Source organism: Pinus tabuliformis, chromosome 2_2 (assembly GCF_031772625.1).
Source record: "Pinus tabuliformis cultivar Carrire ecotype Pingquan chromosome 2_2, CPIR1, whole genome shotgun sequence".
Taxonomy (NCBI): domain Eukaryota; kingdom Viridiplantae; phylum Streptophyta; class Pinopsida; order Pinales; family Pinaceae; genus Pinus; species Pinus tabuliformis.
Window position 1 is genome coordinate 985,045,596 of NC_142300.1, and position 22,122 is coordinate 985,067,717.

The window sequence follows — 22,122 nt, forward strand, 5'->3', positions numbered from 1 at the left end:
GCCTGTAAGATGGAGAATCCTTTCAAATATCTTGGCTTTTGGTTAAAACCTCAAGCGTATAGAAAGCAGGACTGGAACTGGCTGGTGGCAAAAATTGAACAAAGAATTTCCCATTGGAGCTTCAAGTGGTTATCTCGAGTTGGCAGGTTGACCCTGGTGAATTCAGTCCTTCAGGCCATGCCAGTGTTCTGGGCAGCCTTGACATGGATCCCAAAAGGCATCCTTCACAAGATTAAGCAACTATGCAGCAGATTCCTTTGGTCAGGGTCAAAGTAGGACTCAGTGCTTCCTTGGGTGGCATGGGACAAAATTGCAAGGCCAAAAGATTGGGGTGGATGGGGCATAAAAAATCTCTTTGATTTCAGCACCTCCTTAGCAGCAAAATCCGGTTGGCATTTAATCACTTCCGAGAACCTATGGACCAGAGTAGTAAAACGAAAATATATAGATCCCATGCCCCTAGAAGATTGGATAAGGAACCCAAACAAGAAAGGCAGGAACTTCTCTGTGATCTGGAAAGCCACAGTAGAGGCTTTCAAGGTTATCGATCAGGGTCTGGCTTGGCAGGTAGGAAACGGTGAAAATGTAAGGATTGGAAGAGACCCTTGGGTGGGCTGCAACGAATCTTTCGCTCTTTCTCCTGAACTGAATGCTCACCTGGATTCAAAGGGGATTCATGGTCTAAATCAGATTGCTAATTTGGGTCAGTCAACCAGCTGGGGCCAAGCATGGAAATCAGAAGAAGAGCTAGGAATCGACCCCAGGTGGAGGAATGAGTGGCGGAGTTTTCTTCAGGGGCTAAAGAGATCAAATGTCAGAATTCAGGATAGGCCGGACCAATTGGTGTGGGCACTTGCTGAATCTGGAGCCTACTCCCCAAAGACGGGGTATCTTTTCTTAATGAAGAAGAAAGGGTGGGTTAATCCAAAATGGTGGGTTAAACCTCTGCTAAAATTGAAGTGCCCCAAGAAAGCAAGATTATTCTCCTGGTGTGTTTTAAGAAAGAAAATTCCTACCTGGGACATTCTACAATCCAGATTCAAACAGGGCCCAGGTAGGTGCCCCTTATGTTTCTCAGACTCTGAATCCATTCATCATCTGTTCATTGCTTGTCCCTTTGCAAGGAAAGTTTGGGAAGAAATGCAAAAGTTATTAGGGAGAAATGTTAGATGGGAAGGGGATACTTTTCTTTCAGCTTGGGAATATTGGTGGAACCATTACCCAGAGAGGAACCTAAGAAATCTCCCCCCCATTATCTGTTGGGGTATCTGGATCGCTAGAAATAGAAGTATCTTCAGAGGTCATCTTACTCCAGCGGAGGTGATTGCTATCCAAAGCTCAGCTATACTGTCTAGTATCCCGGAACCTGAAGAATCACAGAACTCGGTCCCCAGAAAGGAAGAGCGAATCAGGGAAGGCATTCCATGGGCCTACTTTGACGGGGCAGCTCAAAACAACAATGCGGGTGCTGGAATCGCCATTCATATTTAACCCCTCACAATCTCTCAAAGCCGCCGTGGGACTAGGACCCGGCACCAACAACTTTCCTGAACTATCCGCCCTAAAACTTCTATTATGCTGGCTAATAAACAAAAACATCTTCTCGATTCAGATCTTTGGTGATTCTTTGAATGTAATAAACTGGGTCAATGGGAAATATAGATGTCAAAATTATATGCTGAGGCCGCTATTGGAAGAGATTCAAAACTTAAAGCTCCATTTTAATACTTTTTCCATTGAACATATTTACAGGGACAGGAACGAAGAGGCAGATAGGCTTTCTAAAGAGGGTTTGCAGCTCGCTGTGGATTCGTGGAGGATAACTGAACAGATGCATGATCAGATCCGTGTGTCGGATCTCCCTCCTCACACTTAACTTCATCTTAAAATATCAGCGGTTATAGGATTTTGGATTTATAGTCAGTTTGCTTATATCCGGTTTTTTTGTTTCGGACAAATGAAAACATTGATGGTTACTATTTCCGGGTTTTTGGGTATGCTTTTCTGAAAACAATCATATGAAAAACAGATCCGTGGGTTGTTTTCCTGAGTTAAAAGGAGGCCCATGTTTATATTTTGTCATGTTTTAAAACCTTTGACAGAGTTGTCCATAGTAGGCAACGATACAGTGCTGTAAGTAAGCGAGAAAGTGCTTATTTCTTTTTGGTTTGACTTGATGATTCAAGGGGGAGTATGACTCTCTCCTTGAGGACTGATGATGGTCTCAAGATCACAGAAGCTGCTGGAATGTTAACTCATGTGCTTGTAACTTTTTTATTTCTTATAAAAAAGTTCGTTTTTTTTCCTCGGAAAAAAAAATACATAATATTAATTTATAATTTATATCTATATATAATATATTAATTTAATATTTCAAATTTTCAGAATATATAACACATACATAATATTAATTTATAATTTATATCTATATATAACATATTAATAAATCTATATATTATATATGAAACATATATCAAATTAATAAAATTTACAATAACATTAACCCATTTCTAATGTATATAAATTTATTATTTAAAATATAATTGACTTTTTTTATTTTGAAATGGTTTAACTTTACAACCCCCCAACAATAGTCAGATAACTTGCCCCTGCCTCATTCACATTAACACCTACCCTTATGTAACTCGCGCCGAATCCCATAAACTATGACTAAGTAATTCATATTGATTCTTTGTTGATTTGTCCCCGGCTACATATATCAAAGCATCGATTTGTTTTGTCAACGCCGAGGTCCTCTTCATGGCTTCACAGAGTTGTTCATAGCTCGCGCCTCTTGATCAAATTGCTTGCATAGTTAGCGTCTCTTCATCAGATTGCTTGCATGGTCAAATTTCTACACGTGATCTCCCTCTTCCATTGATAATGTATTAGGAAGAATTGGTGGCAACCTATACGGTGTTCTATGGATGTTTTGAATAAACGCGGAATTTGGCGTCAAACGTATATAAAACTTCCCGAACCTAAACCAAAGCTTTTAAATTTGCTTGAACTCAAACCTCATGCTTTAAATTCAATGAACCTTGTGACTTAGGTTCCCCACACCAAGGGGGAGGATCAACAATGTGGGATGGTTCCATCCAACTATACCCAACTTTTGGAGTATTGCAACCTGTGGTATTATGAGTCCATATGAGCTTATCTAGCTGATCCAAGATGACGCTTTGAGTGGAAGATAATACTCTGGTGTACTGTTCCCAAAGATCGGCTTGTAGGCCTTTTAATCTTGAATTCCGTCTATTTGTCCAAGTCTGATGTCCCATACCAGCCAGGCATTTTGAAACCTGAGCCAAGAAGAAAATTCCCCGATTATTTAGGTGTTGGATCAAGTCAATTAGAAGAGTATGGTGTTGAGTTCCCTTAACCCAGGGGTCCTTACCGATAAGAAAATTGGTGCCATTCCCAACATTCCAACATAACTCGATTGATAATAGGGAAGGCTTTTACTATAACTTTCTAGAAAATTGAGCCCCCCCTTGTGGCTCTTATTTGTGGTGCAGATCCAATCGATAATAGAACTGGGAGCAATGTTGCACCCTCCTCCCACATTTACCCAAGTTAACTGTTCCGCCAGGGTCAACATGTGACGAGAGACTACTATGATGTGATTCATCTCCCCATGTACAGTGAAGGAAGTCGAACCGACAAAACAAAACCATTATGACCTTCCACAGATGCTACAGAGCCTTCAGGAGCCAACGAACCCTTCCGGGTGACCAACCCTTGAGACCAATGTTTTAAAACTCCGACTTGGCCGAGGGTTGACTCCGACTCCGACTCTGACTCGGTATCAACTCAGCGGACTCGATTTCAATGACTCGGTCGTTGTAAAAAATACATTAAATATTTATTTTTTATAAAAACACATAATTTTAAAGATTTTCATTCATGTTTCCAAACACACAACATTAGAATATAGATAGAAGACAACATATGATCAAAGTAGGCGCATGAGTATATCCATTATATTAAAATGGCACCCAGTGCACTGTCCAATACATACATGATGATGATATAGAGATCAAAACAAAAACACATAACCAAGGAGGCTAGAAATGGCCTCTACAACAAAAGTCTGTGACCAGTACTATTGGCTACTGCTAGAGTTGCCAACATCATCTGGCTTAGTGTTACTTGGGAGCGGGAGCGAGAGTGACATTTTGGGAAGCTCCCGGTTTAAATACGAGTTCCATACCCTAATACATGACAAAATTCAATGGAAAATTTGCAATCCCCCAATCCTGAAATCCTGAAAAACTGATAAGTCTGCTGGATTTTGAATGAAATCTAAAATTCTACTTTCTCCATATGAAATCCAATGAGGCCGGAACCACTCTCAAACATCCTGAGTCATTTCATGGTAATGTTAAAAATTTAAGTAAAAGGATGAAAATGAAGATTAAGGAGAATGCCACTTTTAGTTTAAGAATTTAACATTACCATGAATAGCATAGCCTTAGTAGGGCAATATGATCAAATACTAGGGTTTGGGAGAGGGGAATGGACCCCAAAGACTAGCAAACTAATTCATAAACCCCTTTGGAGTCCCCCACACTTAGAAAAAAAAAAAGGAGTGTTTTTATGGTTCACTGGCCACTGTCAGCTACCCAGCCGAGTAGTTATGGATCCGGCCGAGTCATGCTATGTCTCGACTGAGTTAAGTCATAATTCGGCCGACTGAACTGAATTTTCTGCTGGGTTGATTTTTTTTTTTTTGGTTTATTTTTATTCCGGCTCGGACCAACTCGGCCAAGTTGGTTCCGAGCCGGCCGGATCTTAAAACTATGCTTGAGACAACTTGACATTTCACTGATTTGGACTCTTAGCTGCTCCTAGGACAAGCCTTGCATGCAAATGCAGCCTTCTAGTCGCTCCCACAACAATGCATGCCAACGACTATGCACTTTTTTAGCTAGTTTTGAGCCAGCAACCCCGATTCTGTGCCACTTTTTTAGGGCTAGGTCTCAGGCCACTGCCCAAAACTTCATGAAACCTTCAGAAATGATAATTAACATCGAAACAAGATTGCTAATGCAAACATTTGATCAATGACTTGACTGGACTCCTACTAGCCATTGCAGGCATTTCGTCCGTCATATCACAAATATGTAATCTATAGGTCAAAACCACAGATCTGAGCATAGGGGTCTCATACTTATCTGAGATTTGTAAGGAAGCATCGAGCCTTATCACAATAGCTACATTATCATCTATTAGATCATATATTCATTGTTCATTCATTTGCTAATCAAAACATGATGAGAACCATACATCAAGACTGCCATAAGACATCCTGCCGTAAGACATCCTCATAACCAACATATATTCAACAGAAATAACAAAGATATAACAACCATAAAAACCACATATGAACAAGTATATTTACCCATCAAATACAAGAGGAAAGGAGCTCTTATTAACATATGCAAAATGCAACCAGGTCTGGGACTTCCATGTACCACCTGACCATAGATTGGCTGAACCAAATATTTCTTTCAGCCAATCACCCCCGTGCCATATTCCAAGCATGAATGTGGGATCTCATGGAACAAATCAAACAAAACCAAACCAAGGCTTCTAGAGGCCAAACCACCTCAACCATCAACCAGTGATTCCACCTTACGGTCGGACATCACTAAACATCACAAGATTGGTCTCTACCCAAGCTGTCCAGGCTCCAGAGCATTTGTTCCAACTAGGCTTCCAGGACTAGTAACTCAACCCACAACTACTGTCGGGCTTCCAGAGCGTTTGTCCAACCAGGGCTTCTAGGACTAGTAACTCAACCCACAAAGGGCTTCTAGAGCGTTTGTGCAACCAAGGCTTCTAGGACTAGTAACTCAACCCAAGCTGTTACAGGGCTTCGAGAGGGTTTGTCCAACCAAGGCTTCTAAGAATTAGTAACTCAACCTACAACCATAAGGAAAATGAGAACCAACTAGAAAACAAAAGGGAAGACATCCACAACAACATGGCTATCCAGGAAATGGCAAGGCTAGGCAAATCCACCATCAATCCAGGCAATCGTCCATGCCAATGACATATCATAACCAAGAAACCACATGCATGCCAAAACTAGCAAAGAAATCATACATGCAACTCAGTACCTGCAAGCAAAACCTACTGTAGCTGTTGATCTCGATGTCCTCTTGTGCTTTCCTACTCTTCCTTTGCCTTCTTGCTCCAAATCCCAAGTACGCCATACTCCTCCAAGAGTGCTCCAAGAAAACTCTAAGTGTCCAAGAGTATGAGAGAGAGTAAGAAATGAGAGCTCCAAAACTGAATTGACAAAAGGCTACAAATTGATCCTCAGAAGCCTTTTTATTAATGAGGCCTCTATTTTCTTCATTTTCCATTATTTTTCTTCATTTTCCTCTTCACATGCAACCTGTGACCTTTCACCTCCCTTTTCTCCTAATTTCCATTATTTTCATAAATAAGATGCCGTTTAATGCGACTTTGCCTTTCCAAAGTCTTTGCCATTATCTTTGCCAATTTCCATAGTCATTAATTAATCGCAAGTGATCCCCATCACTATGTTTTTGCCCAACATTTAGCTTGGAATACGTGTCCCATGACCATGGTTATTATTTTGCCTTTATTAAATTTATTACACACTTTTTTGACCATGGCTGTTACAAATGTATTCTTTTTGCATGCTATATGCCCAATGGCCATCACCTTGTATGAGTGGAGATCCACTCTTTCGCTGCAAGGGCTGAAGAGAACCAAGTCAGATCCTTCAATCGCCATCCCCCATCATGTTTTGGGACTGTGATGGAATTTCATGAAGTGTGGGTGAAAGGTTTTCTATCATCTTTCACAACTCACAAAAATTGTAAAGACATTTGTTATATCTTTTTGCCAGAATCCCCTTTGGTATCCAAGCCAGAGTGGCCCAAAAAACCAGAATGGCTTCAATAACTATCTTTATGAGTATCAACCGACCTGCGCAGGAGAGCCATTTATGGCACCAAATTTTTATTCTTTTTCCAATCTTTGCCAGAAGCCAGAACCAATCAGATTTTTAGTGTCATTTGCCTTGAGATGAAAGGCCAAATATTTTAGTCCTTCTGTGGGAGATTCAAGACATGCCTCTAAAATATTTGTGATCTGATGTTTAAGGTGCTTAGTGAGACCCCAAAATGTAAGTGTGGACTTATCCCTATTTATTCTCGTACTGTAACCCGACCAAACTCTTCAAGGATGTGTCTTTTAAGGAACTAGTTTATGTGATGGACGCTTCGCAAAAGACGAGGATGTCATCAACACACAACAAATGAGACAAAAGGTAGTCACTCCAATCTGAATTCCTCTAAATCAAGCAGTTTCCTGAGTGTTAGTTTTTAATGGTTGGGTAGCATCAGACATGTGTTCTAGTCTCGATTTTGGTCAGAGAGGCTTAGAAACACAAGAGCTCTAGAACCCATAAAAAGTTTCAGGAGAGAACACCTAGTGATGGCTCAATTAAGTTAATTAGTTAATAGTTAAATATTTTCTAAGTCCAACTTAGGAAAAGTGATTAATTAACAACAATTAGTTGAGAAACGTGAGAATTCTCTAGAAACTCACATGGATCGACTTAGAGATGATCTTAGTCGTTGATGGGGATTTAATCATGGCCGTTGGTTCACCAATGAGAGATTATAAGAGGAGGTCGATGAGGTTGGAGCTATATAGACAGACAAGAGGTCGAATTCCTTGGCAGAGATCGAGCTATTCAACAACGATAACTGAGCCATGACGAAGAGTTTAAGCCAGAAGGGATGTAGAGACAATGAGGGAGCAGAGACAGTGAGTCCGAAGGAAGTTTTCTAGTTCCAGAGAGGCAATAGCAAGTGGCAGAGCTATTCCACAGAGAAGTTGCGCAAGCTTTGTGCAGTGGCTTCGATTTAGCAATTCAATTTAGTTGAGAGGGAGGTTGATTCAGCTTCCAGAGGTTGGGAAGATTTTCGAGAAGGCTGAAGAGTCACTTCCAGTAGCAGAGACAGGTAGGATGGCTTGATTAGAGGTTGAGATAAGCCACACGTGCGAGGGGCAATGCAGTGACTGCACAAAGGACCTGCGCAAGGGTTTGGACGACCAACTTTTTTGAGGCAAGAAGTGCCGGGATTGCTTGTGGAGTGAGAGATTTTTCTCTCTATTATTGTTTCCAGAGATTTGTTGATTGGATAACTAGCTGGGTATCCATAGATTGTACTTAGATTATTCACGGATGCATAATAATAACACCCTCATCTGTTGCACCGATTTTCCCACATTGGGTTTTTCTGGGGACATTTGTCCAAAAGTAACTGTCAAATTTTTGTGTGTGATCAATATTTCTCAGTTTCTAGCGTTTTATTTTCTGCAATGTTTTTATGGTGAAAATTGCAATTGTGATTTTATTCCTTGTTTGTTGTAGCAAATAAATTGCACTTAATAATGATTAGTTAGAAGAATAATTTCCAGTTGCTGCAATATACTGAAAATTTCACATGGTATCAGAGTAGTTTTGAAGTCAGATCAGGAGCTCAAAAGCGAGGGCGAAATTTTGCAGCTTCAAAAGGTGTCTCTGAGCAAAATTTCTAGATTTGCATGGAGGCCAACCGGGAGTGCGAATTAGTAGAGGCAAGGGTTCAATTTTGAGTTTGTAGGCAGCAGAAAATTTGAAGAACCTTAGTTGTAGTGATTTGCAGGTAGTGGTGTTGCTAAAAGCAGTGCGGTGAGTAGATTAGTAATTTTGTTGTGCAGATTTGGGCACAGTTCGTTTGTAGTGGGTTTTGCAACAACAAATCAACTCTATGTGGAATAGAAAAGCACACACAAAGGAATTTCCAGAATTTCTCAGAGGGTTTCTAGATCTAATTTTCAGGAGGAGATTTTTGATTTCTAGTTGCAGTAGGTGGTAATGGTTTTGCTAGTCAGCGAATGCAAGCTTCAGGAGCAGTGGATCATGTGCTAGATTATGGAGAATGACTTCTGGAAGGTTGAGCGAGTTGGCCAATTGAGGTAGTAGGCAAGGTGAATACTAGAGAAGGGATATCCAGAGGCAAGCAGTTGCAGATCTGCACATTCCTCAAGGAGCTTTAGTAATAGAAGAGAGGCCGAGCAGGGAAGAGAAGGAAATTTCTAGTTAATTTCTCCAGTATTTGAGTTTTGTAGATTTTGTAGCTTTCTAGAGATGGTTGTACGAGATTGCTAAAGGAGGCCATGTGAGTTAGCCATATTGCATATATGGACATCAGATCGACTTCCAGTTGCTGGAGACAGATGCCGGAGGAAGTGCGAGTTGCAAAGCGAACAAAGGTCCTACTAAGGGATAAGGCTCAAAAGGAGATCGCGAGGCACTAGATCTAGGAGGAGTATTTAACTCCAGTGTGCCAAGTGGGTAGGATCTAATGCAGAAGTAGCAAGGAGATCAGTTAGATTAGTCCCTGTTGTTGCAACGGGATCATCACCTTTGTTACAGCGGCCCATAGTATCGTAGTAGCAGGTTTAGTGTCAGCAAGTGCAATGAGTCATTCAAGTGAGTTGCAGTGACATAGACAGTGGGAATTGCCTAGTTGCAAGATGCAGATGCAGTTCCAGCCAGAAGATTCCCATCGTAGAGCTACACAGTCCAGTTTCCATTCGAGGAGGATAGTGTGAGTTGCTAGGAGGGAGCAGAGAGATTTCCCATAGGGAAACAGAGACTAAGAGGGAGTCTGGCTTCAGAGGGAGCAACCCTATGGAAGCTAGTGCTTCAGGATCTAGGGAGATTAGACTCATTATTGCTGTAGTTGCAACAACAATGCAGAGGTAGCAACAGAGCAGTAGCAACAACAATATGAGTAGATCAGAGTTCGAAGTTGCAGATATTTGGGTAGGATCCTTGGAGGATAACATTAGGAAGATGTTTCCTCATGGATTAGTACCTTAGCTACAAGGGCCCACAGTATTTAGTAGCAGATGGATCAATGTCATATGGCGCAGTCAGATCCCGAGGGACAATTGCAATACTAGTTGCAGTCAAATGCTGAGGGGTGTAGAGCAGTGTTAGTAGCGCAAACAGATACTTAGTGGATAGTGCAGAGGCTAGTAGTAGTCATAGACTTAGGAGACAGATGCAGTGTAGGGACACAGTTAATTAAGAGTTTTGGGCCCAGTCGCAGTAGTTCTAGCGGCATGAGATCAGTTGCAACACAACGCAGAGTTGGCAGTAATATAGGTGGTAGAGTGTAGTGTCAGCAGTAGCGCAGATGCAGGTGTGGTTCAACTACAGAGGGGCAAATGAATCAGAGTTGTGTAGTAGTTGGTGGGCAGTGGCAGATTGTCATAGTTGTTAGACATCAACACTGTGTATGGGAGGATATTATGAGATCGTCTAGAACACCTTCCTCGCTAAGAGGGAGTGTTAGTTTTGGATGGTTGGGTAGCATCAGACAGTTGTTCTAGTCTTGACTTTGGTCAGAGAGGCTTAGAAACACGAGCTCCAGAACCCAGAAAAAGTTTCAGGAGAGAACACCTAAAGATGGCTCAATTAAGTTAATTCATCAATAATTAAATATTTCCTAAGTCCAACTTAGGAAAAATAATTAATTAACAACAATTAATTGGGAAAGGTGAGAATTCTCTAGAAATTCACATGGATCGACTTAGAGATGATCTTAGCCATTGATGGAGATTTAATCATGACTGTTGGTTCACCAACGAGAGATTATAAGAGGAGGTCGATGAGGTTGGAGTTATATATACATATAAGCGGTTGAGTTCCTTGGCATAGATCGATCTATCCAGTCGCAATAGCTGAGCCGGGAAGAATAGTTCGAGCCAGAAGGGATGTAGAGACCGTGAGGGAGTAGAGGCAGTGAGTCCGGAGGAAGTTTTCCAGTTTCGGAGAGGCAACAGCAAGTGGCAGAGCTATTCCACAGAAAAGTTGCGCAAGGACTTTGCAGGGGCTTCAGTCTAGTAGTTCGATTTAACTAAGAGGGAGGTTGATTCAGCTTCCAAAGGCCGGAAAGATTTTCCAGATGGTTGGAGAGTCACTGCCGGCGGCAGAGACAGGCAAGACGGCTTGATCAGAGGTTGAGTAAGTCACACATTTGAGGGGTAGTGCAGTGACTGCACAAAGGGCGTGCGCAAGGGTTTGGATGACCAAATTTTCCGAGGCAAGAAGTGCCAGGATTGCTTGTGGAGTGAGAGAATTTTCTTGCTAATATTGTTGCTAGATATTTGCAGATTGGATAACCAGTTGGGCATCCATAGATTGTGCTCAGATTATTCACTACTGAATAATAATAAAACCCTCATCTGCTGCACCGTTTTTCCCACATTGGGTTTTTCCGGGGACATTTGTCCAAAAATAACTGTGTTAAATTTTTGTATGTGTGCTCTATATTTCTCAGTTTCCAACATTTTATTTTCCGCAGCATTTCTATGGTAAAAATTGCAGTTGTGGTTTTATTCATTGTTTGCTGTAACAAGTAAGTTGCACTAAATAATAATCAGTTAGAAGAATAGTTTCCAGTTGCTGCAATAGATTGAAAATTTCACACTGAGCATGTTTAAGAAGTCTGCTAAGGCTTTCAGCCACCAGAAGAAATAGAAGAGGTGACAGAGGGCAGCCCTGTCTAAGTCCTTGTGACCCATTGAAGAAAGGGGATGCCACACCATTAATCAAAATAGCAAAGGAAGTATTACTGATACAGCTGTGAATCCAGGAAACAAAATCATGGTGAAACCGAGATGTAGGAGGAGAAGCCTGATGTAAAACCAATTTACCCTTTCAAAATCCTTTGAGAGATCCACTTTGAAAACAACAACCTTCTTTTTGAATTTTTGGATTGTGTGGAGTTCCTCCTTTGCCAACCCAATGGCATCATGAATTTGGCTGCCCCTAAGAAACCCAAACTGCTCAAGGGATATGTGATCAGATAGGATTTTTCTAATCTGGCAGGCAATGATCTTGGGGACCATTTTGTAGAGAATTGGCCTGATCAGAGGCTGAGATAAGCCACACATGCAAGGGGTAGTGCAGTGACTGCGCAAGGGTTTGGACGACCAAATTTTCCGAGGCAAGAAGTGCCAGGATTGCTTGTGGAGTGAGAGAATTTTCTTGCTGATATTGTTGCTAGATATGTGCTGATTGGATAGCCAGCTGGGCATCCATAGATTGTGCTCAGATTATTCACTGCTGCATAATAATAAAACCCTCATCTGCTGCACCGGTTTTCCTGCTTTGGGTTTTTCCGGGGACATTTGTCCAAAAATAACTGTCAAATTTTTGTATGTGTGCCCTATATTTCTCAGTTTCCAACATTTTATTTTCCGCAGCATTTCTATGGTGAAAATTGCAGTTGTGATTTTATTCGTTGTTTGCCGTAGCAAATAAGTTGCACTTAATAATAATCAGTTAGAAGAATAGTTTCCAGTTGCTGCAATAGATTGAAAATTTCACATGAGCATGTTTACGACGTCTGCTAAGGCTTTCAGCCACCAGAAGAAATAGTAGAGGTGATAGAGGGCAGCCCTGTCAAGTCCTTGTGACCCATTGAAGAAAGGGGATGCCACACGATTAATCAAAATAGCAAAGGAAGTATTGCTGATACAACTGTGAATCCAGGAAACAAAATCATGGTGAAACCGAGATGTAGGAGGAGAAGCCTGATGTACAACCAATTTACCCTGTCAAAATCCTTTGAGAGATCCACTTTGAAAACAACAGCCTTCTTTTTGAATTTTTGGATTGTGTGGAGTTCCTCCTGTGCCAACCCAATGGCATCATGAATTTGTCTGCCCCTAAGAAACTGAAACTGCTCAGAGGATATGTGATCAGATAGGATTTTTTTAATCTGGCAGGCAATGATCTTGGAGATCATTTTGTAGAGTAATTGGCCTGAAATGATCAAAACTACCATGATTATCCTCTTTAGGAATGAGTGCAATAAAAGTGGCGATGAAAGGAGCCAGAATGTGGCCTGCAAGACGAGAATATTCCACCACCTGGAGAACGTCTTGATCAATGAAATTAAAACAGCCGATGTAGAATTCAACTGGGAGGCCATTAGGCCCTGGCTCTTACCTTTCTGGAAGCCATGTAAGGTGGTTTCCAGCTCGCCCAGAGTAATCTCACCTATGATTTCTTTGGGCAAGTTACATAGAAAGATATTCTATTCAAACATGTCTGACACCATGCTACTGTCCATTGTAATATTGTTTTAGGACCCTAGCTTAAGAAAATTTAGATGTTTATACGTTATGTTGTTAGATCTCAGACTACTTCCATATGTATTGCTAACGTGTATAAAGGAATTGAAGGAATTTAAGATACCGTGCTACTGTCCATTGCTATATAGTTCTAGGGCTCCAGCTTGAGAAAATTTAGTTGTTTATACATTATGTTGAAAAATCTCAGACTACTTTCATATGTATTGCTAACTTGTATAAAAGAATTTAAGGTTCAATATTGAGTATATAATAAAAGTATTCCTATTCTGTATTTTACATGTTTCTTAATGCTTGTTAATGTTTCAGATATAAAGAAAGTGAGCTGAACATGGGAGAATGCAGTTGTGTTGATCGCTGTGTTGCCAAATATTGGCAGGTATAATTCTTTTGTCTCAGTTATATAAAATATGCCATTTCCTGCCAATTTTATGGATTACCTGAATGGTTGTAGAACTTTGATTATAGCCTGGTCGTTGTGTTATATGATCTTTTTTGTATGTATATTCTTTATACCCGGCGTCACAAAACATATTATTATTGTGTATTTTAGCTCATGAATTTTATTCCATTGATGGTAAAGATTGTCTAAAATGAACAAGCTCCATTATTATTTGAACCAAAGTTCGGGTATACGTACTCATTTGAGGACCCATCCTCAATTTCTTTTTGTTGTCAAAATATAATGAGGCTCATAACAGTGAACCGTGAAAAGTCTTTAAAATTCTCCTGTTCCGGAATATTTAATTTGTGGAAGAAGTATGGTTGAATATTATCACATGCTAATGGGATGTGTTTTTGAACTACAACAAATGCAATACCGAAGTTATGTAGCATGCCCAATAAAATAGTAAAATGCCCTTTGAGATGAGCACCAACGCTGGGACTCAAAAGGTTTAGTGTGGACTCTTGATTAGTTGTAGAAAGTTCAATCATGCCATTTCAAGTGACTGACTATCTCCATTGTTTAAAGATTTCTTCCAGCAAAGTGATCCACGATAAAAAGTACTTTAAAAAAGCTCATACAATTTGTCTTTTGTTATTGAAATTTGATATCTAGATTCTCGACGTCAGTCCTAGACAAGAAAAGATCAATACTTTTTAATGACGTCTTTACAGCTGAATTTATTAGTTGCATCCATGTACAAGGAAACACTTTTACGAATGTAATCCCAGGGAATACCTACAATATACATGCATCTTCTTAGCCTAGATAAAAATATTTATGTTTCAAATGAGACATGGAACTTGTATTGCTTGGCCAAGACAAAATGTAAAATGCTCTTTGTGAATTAATCCATTATGGCTTAAAGTGCTCAACGGGGCCCCCCTAAATGGATTCAAACATTGGCATAGAGGGAAGGAGAGTATGCAGGAAGTTGGTTCATGACCTTTTAAGATTATACAAAAAAGAGAATTTTGAGGAAAGTTGATTAAAGGAATGCCAAGTAGAATTATACAGTTAAGTGTTTTGAGCTTGGTACATGATGCATAAAAGTGTACCGAAACTCTTATCTCTAACGTGTATTGAATGTTAAACCCTTGGTTAATCATGAAACATGGCCTTCAGTAAAGCCTTATTGATTTAAGTATGATCCTACAACAATTATAATAGAAAGGCCTTGCTGAATTATATTGGTTGAATTACATGGCATGTGTTGGATGTGGTATGGCTGATGGACCACCATATGGGCTAAAGAATGGAAATTAAATGAACATCTATAGGTGATTGTAGTGTTCCATGAGGATATTCCCCCAAGAGTGGGGGGTGTGCTCCCCACGTTTCCCATGCTTTTGGGACGGGGGGACACTTGGGGAAACACTTCCCCATGGCCCTCGTTTGGGGAAACTCGGGGAAATGTTTCCCCAATGCGGGGAATGTGTTTCCCCAAAAGGGGTGCTTGTGGGTGTTCCCCTTGAATTTTCCCTAGAAACAATAATTTATGAGTGGGGAAGTCTAATATTTAACCCCAGGGCCTCGTTTCCACAAAATCTAACAGGCCTTGTGAAAGGCCTTACAAGGCAAGGGCTAGACCCTATTGCAACAATGAGGTGGCTGCCACTGTCACCTTAACAATGTCCCTGCTCTTTAGTGGAATTTCACCACACGAGAGGCTTCCCAATACATATAACTTGAAGGTATTCTAAGTCAGTTGGATCAAGCTAATGTAGGAGAGGCTTGGTCAAGGTACTTCTCACTTGGATTAGGGCACAATTCTTTATGTAAAGGAACAACTTATCAGTGAAGAAACCCATAGAATAGTGCTTGAAGCCTAGGGTTTCAAGATATGATTCAATCATTGCATTTAGGCATGCACTAAGCACAAGGAAAATGTTTGCTTGAAGGATATGATTAACATTATGAAATGACCAACCTTCAGTAAGCCCTAAGTTGAAGCCTTATTGCAGAACTAGGGTTTCAAGAAGGCTAAATTGGCTAGGGTTGATGAGGGTTGATGATGTCAGCCCCGATTAGGCAATTTCCACCAAGGAAGAGGCTATATTTTGAGTTGACATGATCAAACATGGTGGAAACAAGCCAAATCTACTCGAATGTTGACTTGAGGCAAGCCTTAGTTGAATTCGACCCTTACCATAGCCTTAGGGGCTTGGCTTGAAGGGCCGAAAAAGGCAAGAAAGAGGAAAACAATGAGGTTTCTCAAGTTTTTGATAATCAAGAGGGATGCCAATGCCTTTTCCCTAGTTGGGTGATGTAGGAGCTTTAACCATAGAAAAAGGCTCACTGGTAGATTTTCCAGGGAGTTCAAGGGTAAAGCATTTAACATGCAATAATTACCAAGGATTTCCAATAAACATTTGCATTTAGACAAGGAAAAATATAGAAACTTTAGCAATATACCATTACATGTAAACAACAAAAGATGTGCAACAAAATACTCCCAACTTATTCAAGAACATGCCTTCTTTCAATCCCAAAATGACGTCTCCACCACAAAAACTAGTCTCCAATAGCCAAAATCCATAGAAGTTTACATCTTCACAAGTAGCGAAGTACAACAAGGCAAGTCGAGCTCTTCTAGAGAGGTCAAAATCCACCTGTGTGCTAATGAACAAATGAAAGAGTTGATCCTCATTTTATATGAGGTCTATCACCTCTAATAATCCACTAAAAGCCTCTAAACAATTTTGATTTTGAGTAGACAAAGTGAAATTGGGTTACAAGAAAACCCACTAGCTCAACAACAAAATATGTCAATAAATGCCCACACATGTTGTTGAAAATTTAGGGCATTCTCTATGCAAATAATTACTTATTTTGATTTTCATTAGTTTAGTTTTTTTCTTGTGATCCTTTGATCACAAGGCAATTACACAAAGGAGCTCAATAGTAAAAGCAAAATGCCATAAGGATCATAGAGAGACAACCACATAATAACACAAGAGTTTACCTTGGGAAAACCTACATGGGGAAAAAGTTAAAACCCAACAATCCTTTTCTTATAGAATCAATTAAACAAGAGAGACATCAAAGTCAAGATGAGAGACAACTGACCAACATGGATGTCAAGTTCAACCTCTCACCAAGAAACCAAGTCAACCCTCACAAAACTGTCCACAAAGTGTCCTTGAATAACTCAACCAAGATCTGAAATAGGTCTCCATAGGGCCGAAATTCGGCCTTTAAAATAGCCACAAATGTTTGGTCCTGACCATAGATGAACCACATAAATTTTCGGACTCTGCCTCAGAAAGATACCACAGAAACTCGCACTGATCTCGACCTCTTGTACTTGCTTGAGCAAGGGTAGAAAGAGCACTTCCTATACTTTCATTTTCAGCCTCCTTCACTCCTTTTATTCCTACGTAGATTGCAAAGATGTATTGCTTGTTGTGTGTGAATTGAAGTGCCCCAAGAGGGAGGATGAATGACTCATTTTTATAGTCGCCATGAGGTCGAATGGGTGCCACAAGGGGCTGAGTCGACTTGAGCATTTAGAGGAGTCAAGTTGGTTTCTTGTGGAGGGAAAAATACAAATTCAAAATTCTTCTTTTGCAAAGGTCATGAAGAACATGACTTTCATATTTCCTTTTGAGAAAATAATGAGCACAAAGAACACGCTTACAATAAATATATAATGATGAAAATATACATTACGAAGACCACCCATATTTACAAAATTTAACACTCCCTCTTAACTAGGGAGCTATTCATAATGACTATCAAGATGTTCTCAAGTTGACAATTCTATAAGGAATGATCATCAAGACTAAGATTAGCATCAATATCATAATCACCAGCATCAACATAATCATGGTTCACCACCAAACAACTATAGACATAGTCTAGGTTAAACACTAGAGGCCTTATCAACAAGTTCACTCTTGAAAGAGATCCGCGCATGATGTTGGGAGGCTCTTGCTCATTTGAGAAGCCTCTAGTACTATTCTCCAACCAAGGTCTAACCGACATAGGGAGAATATCCTTTGCCGAACTATTCTCCAAACCAAGGTCAAAGTGACACATGGAGAATGTCTTCTACCAGATCATTCTCCAACTAAGGTCAAAGTGACATAGGAAGAATGTCAGTTCGCCAAACCATTCTTCCTAATTCAGGTCAATGTACTTAACACAAGGATAACTTCCCTAATTCAAGTCAAAGTATTGACAGAGGACGAATGTCAGTGCATGATGCTATCTAATCTGTCAAACCATTCTCCAACCAAGGTCATAATGACACACGAAGAATATCAGATCATTCTCCAACCAAGGTCGTGAAGATACAGGGAGAATGTCCATTCATAATGGAGTCTCATTAGCTCTCCCTTTCAATAAGAGAGGTATTCTCCACGAGCCCAAGCATGTCTCAGAAGTACACAAACTTCTTCTAGAAAGAGGCTTTGTAAGAATATCAACCATTTGCTCATCAATGGAGATGTACCAGAGCTTCACAGTGCCCTTCAGCACCATGTCTCCAATGAAGTGGTACTAGATCCCAATCCCAATGTGCTTTGACCTATCATCATGGTCATCACCAACACTTGATCAAGATAATCTTGCAAGTAACCTTTGAAGTCATACTGCTTCTTAACTTGCCAATCCAACTGCAATATACTTGGCCATTGCCTTGTTGAATGTGATAGATTACTACTTCATGCTTATCTAAGAGATTATAATGGAGCCCAAACTGAAGCAACACATTCTTTGTCTTCAACATTCTCTGCCCAAACTAAATCTACAACTGTACTTCTCAAATCATCTATGACCAACTATACCATGTTGGTCCAACACATGTTGAGCAACACATCTTGGCTCAGCCATAAACTGTCATGCCCTCTTCATTGGATCATATATGCTTTCCGAACACCCAAACTAGGTGCTTCATCTTAGATTGAGATATATCCTTCTATGTTAATTTAGGTTGCTCCCTCTGTCACTATTTTTTTTAGTATATCAACTACCAATGACAATCCATCATTTCAAACTCAAAGGTCAATTTCCTCTAAAGTTAAATAAGGGTTCCTAAGGAAGTCTTGGCTCACAAGCTTGCGTTAGCTCTTATGAACACTTCTTCCTCCTCAATTATTGAGGAATGTAGTGTTTGCATCAACCTTGTGCAATATATAAAACAATGATAATAGAAGTGTACCTCACAACTTGGAAAAATTCCTTGCCACGATCCTCTCCCTCTTAGTGAGAGAACCTTCTATTGCTAGATTTTGAAGACACCATGATCAAAGCGTACTTCAAGCTTGTTGATCTAATTGCTCCCTCTGAGTTCAGATCTCATCTGGTACAATAGCTCTCAACACAAATCTTGATTCTGGGAAAGTATTCTCGCTTTGCTTTGTTCTTGCACTTCTTCCATCTGCTTGTCAAATCCTTGGCAACCTTTACCATATACCTGCAATCCTCACTAGGAGGCCATGGAATAACAATTACCACCAAGCAAAGAACTCAAAGACAAGAGACTAACTAATAGTAAAATAACAAAGATAGTAATAATCAAACAAGAGAGAGATAAAATACTTATCATTTGAGGATTATAGTGGAATGTCAGCTCCCTCTTGATCTTAGCGTCCTTGCATCCATTGCCACCTTATCATCCTTGTCCTCACCATGATGTCATTCTCTCTTTGCTAGGGTTACAGTTTCTTCTTTCAACAGAAAACGTCTAGTCCTAGGGTTTTTCTGATAAACCCTAGGGCTTTCTTGTCCAAGCCCTTTTTGCTAGCTAGGGTTTACAAACTCTGAATACCCAAATGTCCAAAACCCTTTTTAGAAGCTTAGGTCTTGACAGATTTGACCAAGAATTTCAGTCTTCCAAATTCTAGCCTTTTGCAAATCCATTGCAATGTGAAATATCTCCTTTCATATTCCATTGTCCAAGCATACTTGGTAATTCAGCCAAACATTGATTTTCAAACCTTTCAACCCAAGTAGCCCATACCGCGAGTTTTGCAAATTATTGGACTTTCAACCTTGAAGGAGGATTCAACCTCTTCTTCTTTGTGAGCTCATCATATCAATGTATGTACAATGCATCTATTAGTGCAAGATGACAAAGATTCGAAACAATTGTCATGCCCCTGAAATTTTAATATATGTATATGTCACCTCACCTTTTCAAACAATTTGATAAGATTAGATCCTTATATTATTGACATGCTTGAGTAGAAAACCAAACTTTCTTCAAGTTTTATTGAGCTACAGTTTTGTACGTATCTGTCAATGCAGGATATATCACTGTAGAATAGGAAATTACTTGCTTTGGTCAATTATTCATACATGTTCACCATTTCATACTTGAATATGTCAATATAGTTTATATGCTACATCAATAATTGACCTCAAAGGATTCTTTAAGGATCTGTGGGGCAACATTAATAGTCTTCTAATTTATTTTCATTCCCCAAGGCATACTGGGTATTAATGACTTCATAAGATTTATAATACAATTCACCTCAAAGGATTCTTTAAGGATCTGTGGGGCAACATTAATAGTCTTCTAATTTATTTTCATTCCCCAAGGCATACTGGGTATCAATGACTTCATAAGATTTATAATACAAGTCTTTAGCACAGACTTTTCCAACTAGATTTATAATACAAACCTTTGGTGCAGACTCTTGTTGGTATTAATAGATAGAGATCATTGAGATCAATGACTGTTTTAAACAAATATCACATACCTCTCACTGGACTTCATGAAAGTCATCAATATTTCTTCATTACTATGTATCTTAGTCACTTCAACTGTAGCAATTTAATCTACCGCAGACTTTCAACCTTCCTTTGATTGATTGTGTCATTTGATGGAATTTGACCTTAGACAAGAGCTTTGACCCTTCATTCATTTCCCAAGGAACCTTTGATCCATGTAACCAAATCTGAGACGTGATAGGGAACTGTTTAGCATAGAAGTTATAATAGAACTTGCTTCTTTTAGATAAGTCTCCAATGTTTCCTCCCTTTTGCACAAATTATCTACAAAAGATCAATCTACAATCTGATGTCAGATCAAGCCATAGGCATGAAGGTAAGTATGCATTGAATCAAACTTCCTTTTGCAAAGATCATCTTTGACTTTCATGATGGGGCTTCTCGGCTTCATTTCAAAGCTTGTAGCAAAAATAAAAGTAAGGACTAGCTTGTTCATTCTCTTGAGATCTCTCGGATTTCCTAAGATTACTTGAACCCTGTAACATGCGCCGAGATTCGGATAGAAGCTGATCTGAGGTAACTCGGTCCGTAACTCGGTCCTTCAAGTACAGATCCACAGTGAAAAATAAACTAGGGCACCTTCCATAACAGATTTAGTAGATGATTTCATCCTTCTTGAACTAGGGAAAATGACATTACCTTCAAGGCTGTTCTTTCACCATAACCCAACTCAGGTACATGTTGAAAATCTAGGGCATCCTCTATATAGATAATTACTTATGATTTTCATTAGTTTAGTCTTTTTCTTGTGATCTTTTTAATCAGAAAGCAATTACATACAGGAGCTCAACAATAAAAACAAAATTACATAAGGATCATAAAGAGACAACCACACAATACCACAAGAGTTTACCTTGGGAAAACCCATATGGGGAAGAAGTTAAAACCCAACAATCATTTCCTTATAGAATCAATTCAACAAGAGACATCAAAGTCAAGATGAGAGACCACTAACCAACATGGATTACAAACTCAATCTCTCACCAAGAAACCAAGTCAGCCCTCACAAATTGTCCACAAAGTGTCCTTGAATAATTCGGCCAAGATCCGATATCGGTCTGCTCCAAAGGGCCGAAATTTGGTCTCTAACTTAAGCCACAAAAGTTCGGTCCTGACCATAGATGAACCACAAAAAATTTCGAACTCTGCCTTAGAAAGATACCATAGAAACTCGCACTGATCTCAACCTCCTGTACTTGCTTGAGTGAGGGCAGAAACAACACTTCTTATACTTCTGTTTTTGGCCTCCTTGACTCCTTGTATTCCTTCGTAGATTGCAGAGATATATTGCTTGTTGTGTGTGATGTGAAGTGCCCCAAGAGGGAGGACGAATGACTCCTTTATATAGCCATCATGAGGTCGAATGGGTGCCATAAGGCATTGAGCTGACTTGAGCATTTAGGGATGCCGACTTGGTTTCTTGTGGAGGGAAAAATACAAATTCAAAATTCAAATTCTTCTTTTGCAAAGGTCGCGAAAAACATGCCTTTCATATTTTCTTTTGATAAAATAATGAGCATGAAGAACAAGCTTACAAATACATAATGATGAAAATGTACATTATGAAGACCGACCATAGTTACAAAATTCAACACGTGTGAGCCATAAGCCTCTAAAAAGGATGACGTCATACCCTTTGAGGGCTCAAAATGCTCCAACAATGCATTGGGGCCCTAGCTCAAAAGCTTTTTCTCTTTTAGAGAGGCAAAGATTACTAGGAAGAAGCCTCTTCGCAT

General features: G+C 39.8%; 1 protein-coding gene across 2 annotated transcripts in view; it reads left to right on the plus strand.

Annotated features, from left to right (window-relative positions):
- LOC149196615 (mitochondrial import inner membrane translocase subunit TIM10-like) overlaps positions 1-22,122 on the plus strand; it is a 106,962-nt gene that overhangs the window by 77,874 nt on the left and 6,966 nt on the right. For both annotated transcript variants that reach the window (XM_089405588.1, XM_089405587.1), the window contains exon 5: positions 13,513-13,582. In XM_089405588.1, coding sequence (XP_089261714.1) covers positions 13,513-13,582 — 70 coding nt within the window. The remainder of the gene's footprint in view (positions 1-13,512; positions 13,583-22,122) is intronic.